We start from the raw sequence: 22,858 nt of genomic DNA, 5'->3' as shown, positions 1-22,858 counted from the left end.
ATGTGAAATATAACTGCTTTCAAAATTAGAGCATAAATTAATGGTTTTATACAATAAATTGTGGTGAAAATGCATGTATTCCTAAATTTTCAAAAAACCTCATTTATGATAGTGTAGTAACATTAACAAAATTAAGTACCACATATAGTCAATGAAATAATGTATGTATTACTTAATTTATCCTATTTTTGTCAATGAATGACCAGTGAATTTTTCTTTAAATGATGTGAATCTTAAGCTCATAGTTTTTGTTGCAGATCATTGGGAAATTGTTTTCAACTTAAAATTTTTATTATTTATTCATGTATATTTTCTGTACTTCAAATTTTTAATAGCTCTTGTTCATATCTGTCTTCACATTCTTTACGTTTGTAGCAGCTGCAGCAGCAGCATCCCACTCATCATCCTAAGGCAGCTCGAGTTCGTCAGTGGATTAGCAGCCGATCTCTGCCAGATCCAAAGATTTGCCATGACTCATTGATGGATCAAATACGTCGGGGAGCACCCTTAAGGAGAACTAGGGGAGTTGTTGGAGCATCAGAATGTCCCATGCCCCAACTTCGAATTGACAACTGATGCCAATGTATTCATGAGTGGGAAGATATATTGTGGAATATTAGGTAATATTGTACGGAAGCTTAAATAACTGCCATGTAAATAAGCTGTGCAGCTAACTTGCCATGGAAATGTTGAAGAGAGAAAAGATTGCACAGTTTTATTGATAAGGGCATTATGTGTGATTTAATTGGTTTGGTACGGATGAGGCTATTAGCCAATTTTTCTATTTATTTTTGGAAAATATTTATGTTTTTAAAAGGAATTACCATAATTTATACCTTGGAAAGTATTTTATACGTGTCATTTGTCGTTTCAATCAGCCTGCATGCTTTGGAAGCTGAAAGCAAGAGGCGATTTGAATTTTATGTGTATGTCCTTATATTTGACATCCATAGGATCTAAGGGAGGACATTACTTATATTACTAGATAGAAACTCTTCAGTAGTACGGTCCTGATTGGGACTTCATGCTTTGAAAGAATTATACGTGAGCCTGTTGACTTTTATCACATTTTTGTTTAAGTATTTCCATAAAGATTCTGGTTAATTAAATTTTTGTAGAAATATGGTATGAGTGATCATAACTACCTCAGGTGGCAACCACATAAACCATGTTTTTACAGATTTATGTTGAGTGCTCTCTTACATGAGATAGGTTATCAGTCATCATCCATCAGCTGAAAGCTACCTTAAAGTGGCAATTGGTGTAGAACGCATATGGGAAAATACAGACCCAATCAGTCTAATAATTTGTTAATATCAGACAGTTCAACAATGATATTACTGTTTTTTCCATCTTAAATTGAGTTTTTGAGTCATGAAAATATTTTATCTCAGACTGACCTGTGAAATGCTTGTATTGTGCCCAGTAAAGTTGCAAGGTGCTGGTTTTGTGGTTTTTGCCAGTGTTCAGGCTCTGAACCATTTTTTATTTTAATTTACCATATTGGTGCCATGAAACTAACTATACCATCAGGCATGGATTGGAACCGTATACTAAGTGATAAGTTTTTCATATTGGCAGAAAAGATATATTTCAGTACTGGATCTATTAGCTTTTTATTTGAACCTTTGCATGTTTTGATTCAGCTGGATGCTGTATGTATCATTACAGAATACAGGAAAATAATGTATGAAGACTGGAAGGAAATGAGCTTTTACTGCTGAATTAGATAAGTAAATATTATTTTAGGAAGGCAATATGAAGTGAACTGTTAGAATTTTTGTCAACTGCCATGTCTAGTTTTTTCCATGGAGATTGATTTTCTCAATCGAAGAAACATACACCATTATGCTTGTACAATAATGTTATTTGTTTCTTATTGACTGTTATCCACTACAGTGAATCATATCCATAGTAAGCAATGGATAATTCTTGCCATAGAGTCAGAAAGTCTACTCAACATCTTATCAGTATCATAGCACATTAGGTAGCAAAAACCAAAAATCCTATCTCAACTATGAGAGTATTAATTGTTGATGTTAATCATAAAAAGGAAACTACTTCTAAACATTCTCTAACTGGACTGTCTTCACAGTAGTCTGACTGAATATTAACAAGTCTTGTTTATAAAAAAAGGATTTATTTATTTTTTGCTTTAGTTGTTTGGCGTTAAAATATTTATGAGTGCTGAGTAGATAAGCTATTTATTTATTTTTTAATTTTAGATGCTTTGGGTTTTATTTTAAAATGGAATATGTATCTTGTGTATTTACTTGGAGAAACTTGGTGTTTGGTATTAAAGAGGATAAGTGCTTATTGCCATTTATCATTTGACAAATTTGCGATTCTTAGAGACACAAGTTATAGTTGATTGCTTCAAAGATGGTTAGAAGCTCCTGAGGAAATCCTATTCTGTAAATTGTTATCTACCATATGAATCAGTACGATACTGGGGTGGTGAAGATTTTTATGTGCATCATTCAATATCGTTGGAAACATCTGGGAGTCCCAAGTTCTTATCCTATGGTTTTAATAAAAGGGATTTATGATAGCATTGTGAAATGTAGCTGGTATTGAAAAAAGGTAGATTAAAAACTAATGTAGTTGTGTCAAGTATAACATTTTATACTGATTTTCATAAGCTGATGTGAATGTTTGTACAGTTGTTTAAACAAGGTATCTCCTAAAACTTAGCAGCAAGAATAGATTTATCAACAGTTTTGGTTTCACAGTCTCTATAATGACAATATATGTATCACATGAATCATTATCAAGTTATGTTTCTGTAAAATATTTCAGTACGTTTCCAAAATGAAGATGAAGTATGGAAAAGTCTGATTAAAGTTAGTCACTCAAGTAAATGATCATACCAAAAGAAAAGTGTTAGCCATCTTTATACCTGGTGGAAAAAAATCATCAGCATTAAATGTCTTCATATGTGTCCTCAAAATTATATGGGAGGCTGTGGTGATTTCATGTAGTCAATACAATGTACATAACATATTCTACAACATCTTGCCTCATTTTTCTATGGCTTTTGTCAAGGGTATATGTTCCATTGTCTTGGTCAACATTAAAATCCTATATGCTACACACACACACTTTTGGAATAATGCAGGGAACTAAAACATATCTTGTATGGTTTTTGCAACTGCATTCATTTGTATAAGGGCAGCTAGTCATAAGTTAAATCCATATAAGGGATTTTAATGTATTGAACTCTCAATTGTATCATGCATGTATATGTTGACTGCTGATATTTCCATCTTGTGTCATTGTGTTGTGTGTCTTTTGGTTTTAAGGGCTGATGAATATGTGATTCACATTTTAAATGCAAAATAAATTCAAAGTGAAAGCTTGTTTTTCATTTTTGAAACAAATTTGTTTGAGGTGTAACTTTGTGAAAGCTATTCATTATGAAAAATAAAAAAGAAGAAACTTTGTGCTTTCACATGAAATATTTATTCACACATTTACATGAGCATGGTTTCAACGTAAGACGTCATCATCAGGTGAACTCTACAGAGGTCCATCACATCATTTATACCACACTCATAGGGGGAGGGAGGAAGGAAGGAAGGTAATTAACTAGTTTAAACGGATTGGTCAACGGAGATGAGGGAGGGGGAAACAACTTGGTCATATGGTAGAAAGAAGTTAGGGGGAGGAGGTTCCCTTGGGGAGGGTATGGCAGGTGGAGGGAGGTTTCAGGTGAGAGAGAAGGCGAAGGGTTCATCATGTCATTAGCCCAGGAGTTTAAGGAGTGGGAGGTTTAGAAGAGGGGAGTGGGAGTCATACGTAAAGTCATTAACAATGTTGTCATTGGAACATAGATGCTGCAAAATTTCCGTCTGCACCAAAGTGTCTAATCTAGGTCCTTTGGGTTCAATATGAAGCAATTCAAATACATAATCAATTTGACGACTGCTTTCTAACAAATGTTTTGCAAAACGTGATTTAGTCTTTTCTATTTCTCATGCAGTCTTGGTTGGTGAAAGAACACTATTCCTATGGGGGACATGGCATTCTTAATGTTAGATACGTAAGATATTGTACCCCAGAGGTTACTGTGAAGATACTCCATACCCCCCTGCATCTCCCAGAAGCCTGTCCCCCACAAAGTTTTACCGTTATCAAAGCCTGTATCCACTTCTTCAGATAGGGCTGTCCATTTTCACCCTTATTTAATGCCTGCCAAGGTGGTAGTGTGATAGTAAGCTTATGACTAGCGTTAGATGTAGAAGTTAAAGTGGCTGAAGTGATGTATAAGTATGTAGATTATATCATGCAGCAGATAATACATGGGAAATCCACCCATTTTAGCCCTCATAGTTTCCATAGCCTCTCTCCACCGTACAACCCTCTTCCCTTGAAAATGTCGAGCCGGGAAAAGATTGGCTTTGATTGTGAATAGAAAGAGGGTTTATTCAATGAATGTGGGATGCTCAATTGCAATGCTGTGGAAGGCTGTGAATGATTTATCAAAGGGTCAACATGCATGATTTTGCCCGTTAAAATTTCCCCATTTGAGAGAACCTACAGGTAATCAACCACATCCCAATTACGACCTTTGATTGCTGATGAAAATTAAATTATTAGACTGGAATATTCTTAAAGGTCTCAAAGTTCATTTAAGCCTACAATGGAAATGTGTCAAATCCGTACAGCCAATTTAACAATAGGCATTATCATAACGCATTCGTTGAATCTCGATATTAGGTGAACGAGTTTCAATTCAACGGTCTTTATTATTTATTAAGTGAACCATTTTCCGGCTGTGCCTTCCTTAACGCGATAATCAATGACCAAGAATTTCATCCTTTTAGTGAGAGAAGAAAGGAAATAGCATTCCGAAGTTGACTTCAATTACAACAAACTTTGAATACGACGACCATATTACATGGCATAAAACGACCACTCCATATTTTTTACGAGTTCGAATCCACCAGTGTATCGAGAAAGTGCGGATGAAAGAAAAATCAAATAATACCGGGCTTAATAGCTTTCGATGATCTGCGAACGTACCTCATGTTTGCGCCTATTACTAGGTAGCAACATAAATATGTTCTCCTAAAGGCGATTTCAAGTAGTATATGAGGGATTACATAATGTAAGCCGGACATAAGGCCTTGAGAAAACCAAGAATTTATCTAAATCGTCATAAATAAATATCAATTGAGTCTGGATTTTAACAGATGACTTACATCACGAATGTCATTAACAACCGATGCAAGCTTCTGGATTTCTAAAATCAACACCAGGATAAAAAATAAGCTTGGTCAGCAACATATTTTTCTACAATTTAACGAATATTTACTAAAAACAACTAAAAATAATATTTATAGCACAAAATAGTCGCGAGCGCCTCTAATCGGTGCGGACACGTTAGATCAAAAACAATTGCTGTTTGAGGGAGTGTTTCTTCTCGCCGTGAAAAATCACAACGGCATCAACTATGAGGTTGTCGTAAATATACTAACAGGAAAGTGTCCGGCCTTGGCGAAATCGTCGAAAAGTCGATTGGGTTGCATCATACGAATATCAAAACAAGTTGGCCGTGACTGTAACCTGAGTTGGTGTAATTCGATGGAATGTCTTCTTCTTAACTAAGTCGTAGCCCTCAGAGGCACATAAGTGATTCGAAATGCCTGTAATTCCACTTGACCGTTTGCCTCTGCCAAATTTACGAACGTACGTTACTGTCAGTGTGTTGCTACTCACAAGTTCTGTGTTTTATGCTGCTGAAGTTACTAGTGACCCCGAATGGAAAAACAACCTGACGACTTACGCTACGGATACCAAGACGGTAGAGGTAGAGAAAAATGAATCTACCGTATTTGTCATGCCTAATGGCATTGTAGAGGAAATTATTCCAAAAAGATTTAAGCCCAAGGAGGTGATGGCCTTCATGATCCGCGACCCTCTATGTATTTGGGTAAGATTTTAGTCTTAAACTGTCTTCTTTAGTTAGCCTTTATCTAGCATCCATATCCACATAATTTAATCCAAGGGTGTTGCATTGTCGTAGCATATATATTATCACTTCATCATTATTTATCTCGAGTAGCGTAATAATTTTATGGAACAATTACGCCGTAAGTATTATTTGCATATTCTCTTTCCGTTGTACTAGCAAAGCAAGCCCTGTCCCTGCTATAAAAAGGCTTTTAGTGTTGTTTAAGTTTTATGCTGGTGTAATCATGAGAGTTTAGTGGAGTATTCCTCGCTCAAGTCTCATGTCAGTCATAAGTGTAGCAGTTAAGGAAGTAGCTAAGAAATTTGTCTGTTATTAATGTTACATTTTAGAATTATCCGTCATGTTAACAATCTTGGTGACTCTGTTAATACTGTTTTTTTTATTTTAGTCTCTCATCAACGGAGCTTACTGCTGTTTGATTCTATTAGGGAAAATAATACAAGGAGCTGTGTTTGGGGAACTTAGAGTGTCTGAACAGCAACACGTTCGCGACAAATTCTGGAATTTTTTATTTTATAAATTTATTTTTGTTTTCGGTGTAATGAATGTTCAACACCTAGATGATGTACTTTTGTGGTGCTCATGGTTCTCCCTGCTTGGGGCTCTTCAGCTCTTATCACAGCTATGCAAGGATCGTTTCGAATATGTGAGTTGCTATGTTTTACAATAAATATTAGGTTTTTATATTTGCTATGCCGTTACATATTACTTTGTGCTATCCTCTTTACGTTGAATTTCTGATTTTAGTTCTACAAATAAGTCATTAGAATAATTTCTTGCCTATGCAACACAAAATTAACACTGATGATAAATCTGATCGTACAATGGTATCATACCAGAATATTCTCTCACAGTTGTTTTGTGTAACTTCTTATAGTGGGACTATTTTAGCATTTACTTATCCTTTATCAATTTATTTTGTGAGGTTTCCTATTCAGTCTGTGTCCTAAGAGTGACATTATTTTCCAATTTTTGGCTAGACATGGCTCTCGGTTTTTTGGAGAAATCTTTCTTGTAATTATCACAGGAAAGTTCAGAATGTGTGTTATTGGAGCCTGAAAGTAATAAATCCTAGGAGATTGTTTTAGAATGACCAAGTTACACTGGATTGTTGGTTCAGATTTTTTTCTATTTTATACTATATAGTCTAGATACATATTTAATGGTTTTATGATCTCTGTCTGGATATATATGTATTATATATTTTATAGATAAATATCTAATGTTCTTATGTGTACTTAATTTGTAGAGTTGTAATGTTAGTTGCAGTTGAGCTTTGATTACCCATCCTATTATGTAAATGCAAAATCAAATGATATTTGATGGCGACACTCTTGGTTGTTCACAATAGTTTTCTTTACTATTTGTACTTTGGTTCCTGTGTCACATCCTGTCTGCCTCTTTTGTGCAACTCCGCCTCCCCTCCGCATATGCCAGAAAAAAATAGTTATTCTGAGGTAGGGAAGGGTCAGAAAGGGCAAAGTTGTGGCAAAAAAATATTTTTTTCTTGGAGGAGTGTTGGCCAAGATGGGAGTTAACATGTAGGAACATTGGATTGTGAAATGATAGACGGATGATCTAACTAGTGGGTAATCAAGCAACGGGCAATCAAGTCTCAACTGTATTTTGTATTAAATAGTAACTGATTTACAAATTTATGGATTTCTCATTCCTTTATACTATTTTTTCTCTAGCTCTCATTTTCCCCCACAACCCCTCGGTGGAGCCACATACGGCTCATGTCCCTTCTTGCAGCAATTCTCATTTTTTCTTGGGGTCTCTTGGCTCTGAGTGCTGCTGTTGGCATATACCTGGGATTGAACACTTTTGCCTTCATGGCTGCTGAGGTAAGACCTAATTATGACTAAATTTTTCCATTATTGTGTAGGAATGAATTTTCTTTTTGCCTATTGTCATGAATATAATCACGGGTATCTTCTTCAGGGTTGTTATAAAATTTTGCAATTGAAGCCTTGTGCCTGTAGTCCTGGCAAAAATCACACTTAAAAATGGAAGGAAATCAGCAATAAAAAATATTACTAGTCGAAAGAGTTTAAAATCAATTCTGTTTTTGCATAAAAACAGAATGTTTTGCATGCCTTATTTTTCTTCCTAAATTCAACTGAGTTTAAAATTCCATGCATAAGAAAGTGCATTAGACACAAACCATTGACAATTTCTGAGTAAAAAATTGTCAAATCACCACTAAACCACTAATTTTGAGAGAAGCTTAGTTCATCTATGGCATCGAGGTCCCTTGAGAGTATAGGACAAGGGTTACATCTAAGGTTTCTAATGTTCTATCTAATGCCGTTCTATTTTTAAGTGTGATTTTTTTCAGCACTGCAGGGATAAGGTTTTACTTGAAGAATTTTGTTGTATGTGTTTTCCATTTCACTGTTCTATGGTAGTTAGTGTCAGGTGGTGGTGGCATGGCATATGATATCTTTTGGTTCTTTACTTTTCCAGTGTTTGCTACTTTCTATCAGAACTCTTCATGTTATGCTTCGCTATGGACTTCACCTTTATGATATCAGTCGGCATCATGTTGAGACAAGACCTCACCAAACCCCTGTCAGTACTTTTGAAGATGCATCCAACCTATCCGCTGAAGATGATGATGATGGGAGCATAAAGCAAATTCCAGAAGCTGTTGCTATTGCATCATCAACCACTTTATCCAGATTACATGACAAAGGTTCTAAGTTCAAGTGGTGGCATTTCAGTGCAGTCTTTTCCCATATTTGGGCACACATTGAAGATGGATGTGTGGTTAGGTGGCTCGGAAGGTTCAGGAATATATCCTCAGGAAATCAACAGAATGTTGGCCAGAGGAAGGGAGGCCTTTTCTCATGGTTGCGCCGCAGTCCAAGATTGACTGGAGATGGTGGGGATAATGGACCAAGCACAAGTTCAGGAGATGGAGGGAGGGAATCATGGTTCCCATGGGTCTCGTGGTACCATGTTGAGCTCTGGTTTGAGCTCGGGGGACTTATTCTCGATGCTGCTCATCATTTGCATATGCTACTGTGGGCTAATGTTTTTCTTTCAATGGCTTCCCTCGTCATATGCATGCAACTGAGATACTTGGCTCATGAAGTTCGGAGGAGGCTTCAACGGCATCGTAATTACCTCTGTGTCTTGAAGCATATGCAAGATAAGTGAGTATAAAAATAACATCCTAAATTAATTCTTCACCTCAGTGCCTAGGGCATTATGGAACTTAGAGGCTATATTTTAGTGGGAATAAAGTGGGGGTATTATTATGGTGGGTTTTTCATCATTATTTTCTCTGATATTGGAGGAATTTTACTGTTTTATAATTAGATTTAAATTAAATGAATGCAGGCAATTATTGCGATCAATAGGATGAAAATGGGCATGCTATTGACACCCTTCGATCCATTTTAGCCCAGAAAGGTTACTGTAATGCCTTTGATGCCCTGGTTTTCAAAATGAAATTTTTTATTAATATGATACAAATTACGTTTTTAAATTTAACCTACGTGTCATAGTAACCTGAAATTATGTAATTTTGTTGCCCTAAGAATTTTTAATGAGGTCAAAAATGACTTTTTGGAGTATGTGGGTGTAAAATCAGAATCCGCTCTTTAATAATAAATATTTTTCACTCATTTATAAAAAATAGGTTTGCAATAAATTTGCAGATGCTGTGCATTGGTTACTTTTCTCTTAAATTTAAATGTGTGTCAGTAGTAACCATTAGTTATTGATAGGGATTTAATATTATATTTCCTAATGTCAAAAGTTTCTCATGCAGTTTTATGTATTGGGAGAATTAGCCACTATTATTAAGAGTTGCATTATATCACAGTGCCATCAAATTTCTCATTTTGCAGCTACCCCATGGCCACTGAAGAAGATCTATCTGCCAACTCAGATAATTGTGCAATATGCTGGGAAAAGATGGATGCTGCCAGAAAGCTTCCGTGTAGCCATCTGTTCCATGAGTATGTGTACATTTTTTTAACCTAATTTAAGTTGGAAGACTATTAAATTTTCAAATTGGCTAGGGAAAATACTTAAAATCTCTCTATCTTTTCACATTTCAAAGAAGAAGGTATGAAATCACTGCCACAGCATTTGAAACACTGTTTTTCTTGTCATTCTACCGTGATGTAAAGTGGCTTCATAACAGCAATTACATAATGGGTTCTGCTAGAAAAGTATTGGACCTTTATCTGGGGACTAAAAGCTGGAATGCCTGGATCATTGGAAACCTGATCACTGTCAAAGTTGTTTTCTTGGCTACACACTTTCTCCTTGGGGTGCTGCCTTTGTTGGAAGCATTCTGAGAAAGCTTTTATCGGAATGGAGTTTAGCTGGTCTTTCGCTGCAGCCATAATAACCTCTCAATTCCGAAATCCTGATTCTTTTAATAGCTCTTGAGTTTTGGAGACAGCCAAGCATAGCAGGGGGCCGTATGAGGAAAGTAAGGAGTCTGCTGAACCACAGGAGTCAGGTTTTATCCCAAAAAAAGCTTAATAGATAGAGTTTATTTGCTCAAGGACTTTTCCTTTGGAGCATTAATAAGTTTACTCAAACTCGGACAGATGTAATCAGAAAAACACACAATAATAGTAAAAGTACAATCTGAAAGTATTCACATTCAAGTGTGAGCAATCATAGTTGGCACTGACTTGGAAAACATGCAAAATATATAATCAAAAATGTACAGTAATTTTAACAATCACATTTGAGGTAAACATATTTTCATAAACATTAATTGCCATTGAGATAGTACAAATAATAATAATAATATGTTTTATTTGCCCAAAGGCCACGGTACATTTATCAAGGTATAAGGTACGTCAATCATAAACATAAGTTACTTAACAAAACATAAAATCAGTCAACGCATATATCACATAATTAACATTCAAAACAAAGAATAAAAAAAACACATTGTATAAAATTTCGTCAAGCCCTTCCTTTACTCACATAAGTATTCCTCCAAAGAAAAATAGGAACCTAGTAGAAGGAACCTTTTTAATTGCATTTTAAATGCACTACATTTTTTAATATTCTTTATATCAGAAGGAAGTTTTTTGTATAGTCGCATCCCCATTTCCTTAGGGCCAAGTTTGTTAAAGTTTGTTCTTGTATTAGTGTGGTGTATGTTGTGTTTGCATCTTGTGTGATGGGAGTGATGGTCACTTTTAAGGGGAAAGCTTCCAATATTTGATTTTATGTACAACACTGTAATCATTATGTAAATGCACGGAATTGGTGGAAGGCCTAGCTCCTCGAATAAGGGTCTGCATGAATGTCTGTATGGTTCATGGGCTATGATTCTGACAGCCTTTTTTTGAAGTCAGAAAATGTGCAATGAGTTAAGATGAAAGGAACCCCAAAAAATTATGCTGCTTAGGATGTGGGAATAAAACTCCCCATAGTACAGACTTAAGGAGTGTATCCCTTCTCACTGTACTACTGAGTTGTCTCAGTAAGTAACATGTGGAACTTAGTTTATGACTCAAAAGATCAGGGTCCAAGAAAGATTTGAACTCAAATATACACCCAGAAACTGGAATAGAAGACACTTGCTCAATTGATTTATGATTGCTCTTAATAAGTAGGCTTGATGTGAGATTTTTAGTGGTAGAGAAATGAATCAATTTGCTTTTTCAGCGTTTACAATTAAATGGTTTTCATTGGCCCACTTATCAAGTAAATCTGTAGCTTGCCTTGCTTCTTCAATCAGGTAGCTTTGTGAAGAGGAGATGATCACGTTTGTGTCATCTGCGTAGAGGATTGGTGTAATATTATCTGTGTATGATAAAGGTGCTGGTAAATCATTGATGTATATCACGAATGGAAAAGGTCCAAGAATATACCCTTTTGGGACACCCTTTGAGGATAAACAAATGTTAGAGGTATGAAGAAGGATTTGGTTCTTTCCCGGCGAATGCTGTTGATGAAATCTTCTCGAGAAATCAGCCGGGTGATGATGGCCATTGCTGCCAACGTTTCGATGGCCTTCTCTGCGCCAGATTCGCCCTGAAGACGATGGCAGAGAAGGCCATCGAAACGTTGGCAGCAATGGCCATCATCACCCGGCTGATTTCCCGAGAAGATTTCATGTTAGAGGTATGTTTAATTCCATCGATAAAAAGATTAACTGTCTGAGATCAATTGAGAAGGTACGATGCAATCCAGTTGAGAGGTGTGCCTCTGATGCCCAAACTATCTAGTTTGCACTAGAGCAGCTTATGATTTAATGAAATGAATCTACGCGGTAGTAACCCCGAAAACCTGTCTGCTATAAGGGATGGTATCTGCATAATAAAGAGACATCAATTATTTCCAAACATTTTTTCTTAAAGATAGAAGCTGAGTTAAAATGAATATCTACTGATGGTTCCACTAAATTATATGCATGCAGAAGTCTGATACCGTATAAGCCTGTGTAAGAGGCACACCCCTATTTTGAGCATCGAAGCTATGAAGAAAAGAAATGTTGCGGCATTTTTTTATCCTATTGTGCAGTGTTGCAGACGTATGCCTGGAATTTCGACAGTTATCGAAATTTCTTCTTTCAATACGAATTGAAAGAGGAAATTTTGATAACTGCGGCGGTAATAGCGGCATAAGAGGGAGTAGTAAGGGTTCCAATCCTCTTTTTGCACATGCCGTTGCTCTACGATGCTAGTCCTACTCACGAACAATTTTGTTTAAAAGCTCTCGCGGGGGTATTGAAATAGAATTGCAGCCGTGGAAAATTTTTAGGCAAAACACGACAGGCAAATAGTATGAACCTTCCCAAGAGAATTGACCGCAATCGGGGCAATCTCAGCGCCGTAGGATAATAACCACGTCGTAGATTTAACGGAACCACACTCGGCCCTCCATCAGCCAATCCCTCTGCCATTTTTTTTCCTTTCCGAGACCCCACAGGAAAATAGGAAAAATATCAAGTTACAGGGGAACAATGGAAACATGTTTCATCCATACCCCATCTCACCAACTGACCTTTTTTGGTCTACCAGGTTCAATTCCCCCGGTTTCTGGAGGCCGAATGTTAGGTGAGTCACCTACTGAGCTCGAAGATATCTCGATATCTTTCAGCAATTGTATGGCATGCACGAGGTTCCAAAAAGAATGACACCTATCGCGACTTATATCTGACAGCATTTAAGTTTTTTAAGCTCTAATTGATTGACACAAAGATTTAGAGTTAAAACAAGGCTACTTATATTCAACAGAGTCCAAACAGCACAATTTCGGAAGAAACAAGCGTAGCATAAGCGCATTCAAACAAGACGAGACGGACTGGAAACTTCAGGTAACGCAAACTGCGTACATCACATATTGCTGCGCCTTCGCCTCTTCTCTTTGAAGGCAATGACGTCACATGCAAGATCGGACGTGTTCTTCCCTTGCTCCTTCACTCATAGCATCGTAGCTTGAAATACGGAGGGGAGGGAACGCGCTCCTTCCCCTCGGCTTCTCCTCAGCGCTCTTCACTTATAAGAATTTCCGATTTCTTCTATCCACCATTTAGTCCAACAATGAACACTATCGTTCGAATTTTTTAAACCGCAGGTTTTGACACCAATATCATTTTCTGTTGCAAAACTCCTCGTATTAGCGTCTGAAGATGATTTTTGAAAAATCACGTCCTCAGCGTAATGGAAATTGCTCGGCAAGACAGATGTTGACTATTAACCAGGTACGTCCTTCAAAACCACGCGTTTCCCTACGTTTGATAAGCGATTACTATTTGCAGTATAAATGCCGCAGGATGCCCACTCGAGGCAGTAAATTTAGCACGCCCTCTGGAGGGAAAAACCCCGTGCGATCTTTTCCATATTCACCTCTGGGGTACTGGCGTGACGGGGGGGGGAGGGGGAGGCGATGCTTACAAGAAAATCAAACAGGAGCATTTTAAAAATATGTCACTAAGGGAGAAACTCCCCTCCCTGCCACTTGTTTTTGACTGAGGGTTTCAGATGACTGACTCACGCTGAAAACCAAGGCCACTCAGTTCCCCTTGGACTTTCGACCGGTGAAGGGGAGGGGGAAGATAAGAAGTTTGTGTAAGAGGCGCATCCCCATTTTCGGCTGCAATTTCTGGGAAAAAAGGTGCGCCTCTTACACGCGCTTATACGGTATTTGACATCACCATAGAGCAATAATTATAATGCCCTTGGCAGGAAAGTGTTCTCTCCATTCATAATTGCTGGTGATGCCTGCGGTGTAAATCTGAAGCCGTGGAAGAAAGGACTCAAATCCTAGCAGAATATCTTAAGAAGTCTTCCCTGTATGATATAACGCAGACGAAACTGTACGGAACTCTCTTACAACCTACTCTCTGACAAAACCCTTGCAGTAGTGGGTGTTTCTTGCAATGATGCTTCTAGAGGCAGATGATTTGCTGTTAGTGGTGACATTTGTGAAAAGCTGATGCTGTCATTTTAGTTTATTTAATTTAAAATATACTGCATTCTATTTCATACTTCACAGTCATTATTGAGAATTTTAAGTCAATAAATTCATACTTGTAAGTTTTGTTCCCCTTAGGGTCCATCGAATGGGCAAGCTTTTTCATTTCTTTGTTGCATACATTACCTGTGCATGTTATATTAATCACAGTTTCTTGCAGCTTGCTGTTGTTGTACTAAATCAGCATAATTTCTGCATTATATTTTTCGTGAAATAATATCAACTTAATATCTTTTCTTATGTTACCAGTTGTTATCCAAATTTTTTTATTGCAGTGCCATAGATACAGTCAATGTATTATTTCAATGACGTCACAGGAGCAACACTCAAAATGGAACTTTTTTTGAAACAACAGCAATTTTAATCACATCATTATACATGCTTAGCAAGCAGACTTTTTAGTGTAGATAATGAAGATATTACATTGGATGCTAAAAAAAGTCTTCCGAGTCAGAATCGTTCTACCACCTTCCACCGTTTTCATCTGCAGAAACAAATGTGATATGTTATTTCACATATCCTCCGCAAAGCATACAGGTGCAACGAACATACACCAATGGAAGCATTTGAGGCATTAAATAACCACGATAAAGTTTTATCTGTACTTGTTTGAATTTTCAGCAAAAAATACCAAAATAATACAGTACACTCCCGATTATCTGGGCTAGTGATGGGGAGAGACGAATACAGTAGACTCTCCTTATTACGAAGTTCACGGGACCGAAAAACTGGAGGTTCGTAGTAACGAAGTTCGTATGAACGTGCCTTTTAGGAATCGTCGAAAAAACCGTATGTTATAAACGCGATTAAATTACGCGGATATATTTATAAACAGGATAATTCGTTTCAGTTTGGGCATGCGGCATGACGTAATTGAGGGTTGATATCCTCCCGAGTACAGTAAGTCCGATTTACGAACTAGATGCATTCCAAGACCTTGTTCATAAGTTGATAAACCTACGGTCTGGCCGCCGAGAGTTGTCCGATGACAGGCAGAATAGTCTAGGTCGGGGCAGCATTACCAGGTAAGAAAGTGAAACGACTATAAAGGGCTCCGTGAAGAAAGGAGACGGAAAGAACGACGAGCGTGAAAGACCGAGTGGAAGAATCACTTGTTTTGGGTTTTCGAAGAAAGGGCATGTTTTAGTGGATCAGGCTTATTTCGCTGGTATGACTAGGCGATGGTGAGAGGTGCGTTTGGGGGACAGCGATTGGCTGCAAACCGTGCTGGCGAAGGGTTATCCATACCTCCTATTGTGCCGTCATCGGACAACTATCACTGGCCGGACTGTATGCAAGGCATCAAAGAATATGATTATCCTGCAGAATGCAACACTTCATAACAATTGTGCGCTAACTCACGATCGTGACGAACTGATCTAGATGTGCATGCGATGCAGCCGGAGCCGAAAAAAATCGCTCTCCGCAGCAAGGAACAACGGGCGAAACGCGAAACAGTTCTTAACTTCACACCGGATTCAATGATACTTTGTTCAGATCATGCCTAGAGTACGCTTTCCTCTACGCTGTTCCGCGTAGCAACGGCCAAATCAAAAGGTGCCAAATTCAAAATTTGTGAATGCTGGCATCTCTGAAAGTTTGTAAATCGAATGTGGGTAGGAAGAGAACTAACTGTACATCAAATTTACGAACTGTAATGAGTCTGCCACCATGATCCCCCAGGAATGAAGCTTATTATATGACGTTGCGTGCATTGTGAAGAAAGAATCATAAATGACGCTCTTGGTCATAGTATACGAGGAGAACTTAAACGTGGCGTGATTGTTAAAACTTAGCGTAGTGAATATACATCTAAATGCCATAGCTTGTGCGTGGAACTTCGTAATAAAGTTCATTTTTTAACCACCAGGACCAGGACTGAGGTTCGAAATTTGGTAAAAACAAAAATTTCATAATAACGTTTCTTTTCCTATAGCTAGGATAGGCCTTTTCGTCGGGACCAATGATTTGCTTCATAAAAACGAGAACTTCGTAATAATGTTGTTCATATTAACCAGAGTCTAATGTAATCTGAAAACTCGGTTAATCCAAACTTTCACTTAAATGTCTCGTAATGTTCATAATTTATGTAAAACAAACAATATATTATTATTTTTGCAGTTATTCTGTTATTTAAGAGAGTTTCCCGGACTCATTGAGAGCGTTCTTCGCCAGTTCGCAATCTTTTTAGTAGCGATGACATGGTTGTACTCGTATTATTAATTATCCATGTAAGGCCTGGTTTCGAAGACCACACACCCGTGGCTGTGTGATCACGGATACAGAAAAGTGGTTTGCACGAATGCTTCGACACCACTGCTTGACGTCAGAAACTACACTGTCAGGCACCACGCCACCTAGTCGCATATTGCTCAAGTTGCCTGGGTTGCAAATGCTGTGCGACGTGTATCCGTGATCAAGGAGTGCGGTCGTGCACTGCGAGGAACACAGGAACACGGTGCTTTTGTGAATGCAGCTAGCGCATTATTGCTTCCGTTTTATGAAGGGGATTCTAACAGAAATTATAAGCCCGGAGTACCTTAGCATTAATGCTGTAATTCCGATGATTTTGCGCCCGATTTTTAAAATAATGATTGAGATGAATGATGAGCGGAAAAAATTGAGCGAGATTGAAAATCATGCATGGATAATCCACAACACGGCTAAACCGCAGCCGGATAATCGGGAGTCTGCTGTAGAATGATCATGTAAATGCAGTTAGTACATAGAAAAGTGGCTTTGTCGGTTGTGCATTGGGATAATGATTGACAAATCAATGCTTAACATGATTTTTATTCATTTTGGCACTTATAAATTGAATGGTTATCTTGTTATTCAGGTAAGGAAATTTATTGATGCAAAAGAAACTACCTTTCGTCTTGATTTATGCTTAAGTTCAGATAGAAATGTCTCCGTCGCCACACCAATCCTGATCCTTCACGAGTGTTGACAATAGATTTATTGGCAGTTATTTGTTCCACCTCCGGTAAAGCGAAAATTCGCTGTAGCAAGCGTTTATTTGAACACCTTGGGGTCTTGTTTTATCGAGGTTGCACTGTATTTCTTGTTAGTGAGTGGTTGTTGGCATATGGTAGATTTGAAATCAGGTGGTAGAATTGTGTAAAATAGTGAAAAACTTGCTTATGAGGAATTCAAAATTGAGATTTAACTCTAATCTATTTGTGGTGTTGTATTTATTTCCTTAATATTATAGTGGATAATAGCAAATGAATATCAGAAATGGTTTTGGAATTATTATCATTCTCCTATTAGTTGGCAGCAAAGCTATTTGGGGTGGAATTTGTGATTTAGTGCCCTTTTGTGATAAAAAATGTTGTATAATCTCATTGAATTCTTTTCTCAGTTCATGTCTGCAATCATGGCTGGAGCAGGATGCATCATGTCCCACCTGTCGGTTAGTGCTTCGCATTGAGAGTGGTCGACCAAGGGGAAGTGCCATGGGGCGTGAGATGGGTGTTGTTGCTGTGGAGGAAGAGTTGACCGGTGGAGGCCTCGGTATTGTTGGAGGAGGAGGTCGTATGGGTGATGGTCACATGCGTCGTCGCCAGCCAAATCACTTCTTCCACTTTGATGGTATTGCATTTTTAATGATTTTTATGAGTACTAATACTAGTTATCAACATAAATCATTTAAAAAAGTTAACCCAAGGCCCTGTACTAGAGTGCATTGTTTGTAATGCAACTTTCAAATCTGATACTAGTGCCACTGGTTTAGAATGTATTTAACATATGTGTCATCACACTGCTTGATACAGATCAGTCACATGCTTGAAGTTGTAGTAGTATGGTGAAAATGAACTTGTCAGTAATTAATCTGTTTAGTTTTGAATGCAGCTCCCGCGGTAATTGCTAAAGGCATGAGAAATTCACCCATGAAGTGTATCAGGGCCATTTACTTCTTTCAGCTGAAACAAAAAACTCGGCAAGGATTGTGTTTTTAAGTATCCAAAGGCTACATCTAGATTTGATGCTGGAACCTATATTTCAGTATCCTCACACTGTCTAACAGGCTCCCTTCATTATGTCTATCAAGGCGCAGAAATAGTGTAAATGTTCGAGGGAAAGGCTTTAAAACATTTTTAGCTCTGTGGAACCAGTTAATTGGAATCGTATCATAATGTGATTGCATGCAACCAATTTGTAATTGGTAGTGAAGGGTGCTCCACCAGATTTATCTCCTCCATAGCTGCCTATGTTTTGGGGTAAGAGCCGTACTGGTGGGGTATGAGTCGAACAACATTCATTTGTACCCCAAAACGTTGGCAGCCATGGAAGAGATAACCTGGTGGAGCACCCAAGTAGCCTTCACTACTAACATACGCCAAGAAAGCATCAAATCTCTTTTCCAATTTGGGACTGATTTAAAATAAATTGTTAATTAGTAGGGATATGTAAAAGTCGCAAATGTGATAACGCGAATTTTAATGTGAATTAATGTGAAATACATTTGCAAGATATGACAACCTCTAAAGCAGCTGCTGTAAAGTCAATACTAATATAGATGGCTTGAAAGGCATCAACCAAACTTAGTTCTCTTATCATAGAAGATCTAAGCAGAAAAATGGGTATTGGAAAAGATCTCAGTTTTTGATCCCCAAGGAGTTTCCACTGCAGTCGTGAACCCTGACTTAAAAACAAAAAAATCATGGCCTCGAGACAATGGAGACAGAGAAGTTGATGTTGGGGTTGGGAGAATTACTACAAAAGCAAAATTCCCAGGGTTCATTGGATATAATTAAAGCAATGCAGGAGCTCAAATTGTCTTGAGACATAGTTTGTATCCAAGTGCCTTTAAGGAATTTGGACTCCCTCTGCAAATGTGGACTCAGAAAGATTTCTTTCCTGTTATAGCACTGTGTTAACAGATAAGAGAGCAAATCTAAAAGAAGACAACTTGATCGCAATAGCAATACAGTAAATTCCGTTTATTACGCGCCTCACTTTACCGCGGTTTCGGATATACCGCGGGTCTCACCATGTCCCCCGAGATGATTACATTGACCTTTTTTTTTGAGGTAGGTAACTTTGTGGCGAATTTTATCTCGGTGTGACTAACGACGCATCGCAACTTCAAGCGACTGCATTAACTTGGTTGGCGACGTATTCCATACATTGTTTCGTAGCCATTAAAAAAACTCGGTGATTCCTGATCGATCATTGTGTCTTGTGAACTCGAGCTGAAAAGTGTTTTTCACGGCTATAATAATTTTCGAGATTCTGGGAGATTGAGATAATTCTCATTCGTACGTTCGCACCGCGGCGCTCAAACCAAGGTAGGTACTCAATGCCCACAGGCTTCGAGCATTTAATGATGAATGGGCTGTTTTACCTTTGTCTTAGGCTTAATATAAATATGAAAATTACTTTTTTACGAAAATTTTCATTGATTTTGGGGTTAAAACGATGTCTGCCAAAAGGAAAACTTACACAATTAAAGAAAAGTTGAGCATAATCGACAGAGTGGAACGCGGTGATTCAAAATCAAGTTTATTCAGGGAGTTTGGTGTTCCTGAAGGAACTATTCGTGGTCGGATGAAAGAAGAAGATAAATTACGATCATTTGTTGATCAAGTGGATGACGAAATAGGACTTGATAGAAAAAAGGCTAGATTGAGTGCTGCTGGTGATGTGGATGAATGTTTGTTTACGTGGTTTGTTCAGAAGCGCAGTGAAGGTGTTCCATTATCCGGTCCACTTTTACAAGCACAGGCAATTAAATTAAATAAACAAATAGGTGGTGCTCATGATTTTGTTGCTTCTGCTGGCTGGCTATTGCGGTGGAAAATTCGCCACGGGATAGTGCAAGTTAGCATGCAAGGAGAATCTCGTTCCAGTGACAGTGAAGCAGCTAGAGAATTCTGTGGGACTTTACGCAAGATGATTGATGAGGGTGAGTACACTGAAGAGCAATTGTATAACTGCGATGAAACCGCTCTCTACGACAGATTGCTTCCAACAAAATCACTTGATATTAAGAAGTCGGCAAATAAATCCAGAATAAAAATGAGCAAAGAAAGAGTGACTTTATTACTGTGCGCGAAAAAATCAGGAAGTCAGAAGTTAAAACCTCTGTGTATTGGTAGAAATCGAAGTCCTCGGTGCTTCAAGCACGTTAATATGACAGCACTACCCATAAATTACACAAACAGTCAGAATGCCTGGATGACTCGAGAAATTTTTTTATCTTGGTTCAATGAAGATTTTGTTCCATCGGTTAAGAGCCACTTAAGATCAAAAAAGTTAGAAGAGAAGGCACTACTCCTGTTAGATAACTGTTCGGCCCATCTGTCTTCTGAGCTTTTGATATCGAGGGATGGCAAAATAGTGGCTTTGCTTTTACCAAAAAATACGACAGCTCTTATTCAGCCCATGGATCAAGGGATAATCAGAGCATTTAAAGCCCATTATCGGCGGGAATTGCTCACTAGTGTCATAAATTCAGAACTGCAGGTACAAGAATATCTGAAAACAGTCACCCTGAAGAATATGGCTTATAATATTGGATTGGCATGGAAGAAAATAACTTCAGCTACAATCCTAAATTGCTGGTCAAAGTGCGAGTATACAGCGGGCGAGAGCATGGAAGACGAAGACGAGTTTTTGGGTTTCACGGAAGAGGACGCACGTGAAGCTTCAGATGTTCTTTCTAATAAACTATTTGTGAGTGATCTCGAGGCCTGGGTTCGCGAAGACGAGGAAACTCCTGTATATTCTTATCAGAATGACGAAGAAATTGTGGCTGCAGTCCAGAGCCGCGCAAAAACAGCTGCATCATCGGAAGATGAGAGCGAGAATGAAGAAGACGAATGTGAGGTCGAGATGCCAAAAATTGCACTTGCAAAGCATAAAAAATTACGTGACGAAGAAACGCCATCAACTATCGCGGCAAAAGAAAACATCCGAGTATTTTAGTAACTCCCGTTAAAGTAGAGCGTCTAAATCATAAAATAAATATTTTAATAATGTATCACGCAAATAAATTGGCTATAAAAATTACCTTTAAGGGTTTTTTTATTGCTTCCCACGCAGTTTCCCGTTATAACGCGGTTGTCCGATAACGCGGGTGTAAACAATGCCCCCCTAGACCCGCGTTATAACCGAATTTTACTATTTCATTTGAAATTACAGACATTTAAAAGTAATTTCTCTATGTAAGCTCGATATATGAATATGCGAAGGATAAAATATATAAAATAGGTGAATTCATTCAATACTCCCATGTATATTATTGTTTAAATTATCCCCGGTCAATAATATACTAAATTTAGGGGTGGACCACTGAAAGCAAAGCTCTCAATCAACGTAAAATATTTTTCCGTTAAAATAACACCGCTTTTGGGGCAAAATAACATCGCTTTTGTAAAAATATATCACCACTTTTGGCTATAAAATAACCCCACCTTTTGCATGTCCCTATTAATTACGTGTTTCTGGTAATATTTTGTTTTAATTTTGAGGAATTTAATGAATAAAGTTGCCTTTCTTCTTGCATTCTGGATAAGGATCAAGATATGTATCCTGGTTACCAAGCTTTTCGGTGGAAGTAACTCATACTCAGTTGTTGCAGTTCGATGATCATCCTCGTCAGGCATCAACTTCCCAATTGGACTCCATGGCCAGAGAAGTGAGTTGTTGTGTTTGAAAGCCTGCAGTGTTAAAAATAAAGTACTTAATATGGGAAAGGAATGCCATAGCAAGGAAGTGCTTTTCATAAGTGGATTGCTCCAGCTAAACTAAGAGAGAGGAAAGAGTGTATTTTAATATATAATTACTTTGTTTCTACCATAGGGCATGAATTCTACCATGAAAGATGGCCCTAGTCTTTATGTTCTTTTTAAATCCCTAAACCTTGCATGGTAGAATTGTCTTTTCCTGAAAATTGTACGTAAATCATAAGATAGGAATACAGGTCTTCAAGGAACTTGTGAAAACTGTAATAGCTTCTTTCACCTCTGCGGATCTCCATTCATCATTGGTTTCCAAAATTTTGTTATTCCCTCCTATATTTTGATACATCAGTTCTTCTGTTGTGGGAGTGAAGGATACAGTGAGTCGTAGAGTGGATCTTAAGCTGTTATCAGAAGAGGTGGAATTCTGTAGATAGATCCTCATAAAAACTTGATTATCAGATCTTTTCCTTGTGATTTTATTGTAATTTATCTCTAAATTTTCCTGTTGGTGTTAGCAAGTTTGTGACTTGTTTTCATGACTTCTCATGGAAGGGTCATTCCGTATTAGTTTCACCTCATGATGTCACCCACTGATTTGGATTTTGTTGAAACTTGGTTCTTTGTTATTTATTCCTGTGTGAAGTATGAAATTGCTAAGATTCTTTTTCATCAGTTTAACAGTTATTCCAATAGCACTTCCTCTACTCAGAGATAGTTCTCATTG

At 37.8% G+C, this 22,858-nt stretch overlaps 2 protein-coding genes across 5 annotated transcripts in view; both read left to right on the top strand.

The window, feature by feature from the left end:
• The window catches only part of LOC124164336 (protein MTSS 1), a 59,869-nt gene extending 56,514 nt beyond the window's left edge, over positions 1-3,355 (top strand). For all 4 annotated transcript variants that reach the window (XM_046541640.1, XM_046541631.1, XM_046541624.1 and 1 more), the window contains one exon: positions 376-3,355. In XM_046541640.1, coding sequence (XP_046397596.1) covers positions 376-576 — 201 coding nt within the window. In that variant the 3' untranslated portion in view covers positions 577-3,355. The remainder of the gene's footprint in view (positions 1-375) is intronic.
• Positions 3,356-5,245: 1,890 nt separating this feature from the next.
• Positions 5,246-22,858, top strand: part of LOC124164328 (E3 ubiquitin-protein ligase AMFR-like) — a 29,684-nt gene continuing 12,071 nt past the window's right edge. Inside the window, exons 1-7 of the mRNA XM_046541602.1 lie at positions 5,246-5,935; positions 6,366-6,623; positions 7,672-7,824; positions 8,447-9,138; positions 9,838-9,948; positions 17,808-18,037; positions 21,967-22,088. Of these exons, the coding sequence (XP_046397558.1) occupies positions 5,645-5,935; positions 6,366-6,623; positions 7,672-7,824; positions 8,447-9,138; positions 9,838-9,948; positions 17,808-18,037; positions 21,967-22,088 (1,857 nt within the window). The 5' untranslated portion in view covers positions 5,246-5,644. The remainder of the gene's footprint in view (positions 5,936-6,365; positions 6,624-7,671; positions 7,825-8,446; positions 9,139-9,837; positions 9,949-17,807; positions 18,038-21,966; positions 22,089-22,858) is intronic.

The sequence above is a fragment of the Ischnura elegans genome, chromosome 1 (genome assembly GCF_921293095.1).
Source record: "Ischnura elegans chromosome 1, ioIscEleg1.1, whole genome shotgun sequence".
In the NCBI taxonomy this organism is placed as follows: Eukaryota; Metazoa; Arthropoda; class Insecta; order Odonata; family Coenagrionidae; genus Ischnura; species Ischnura elegans.
This window is presented reverse-complemented; position numbering and strand designations above follow the sequence as displayed.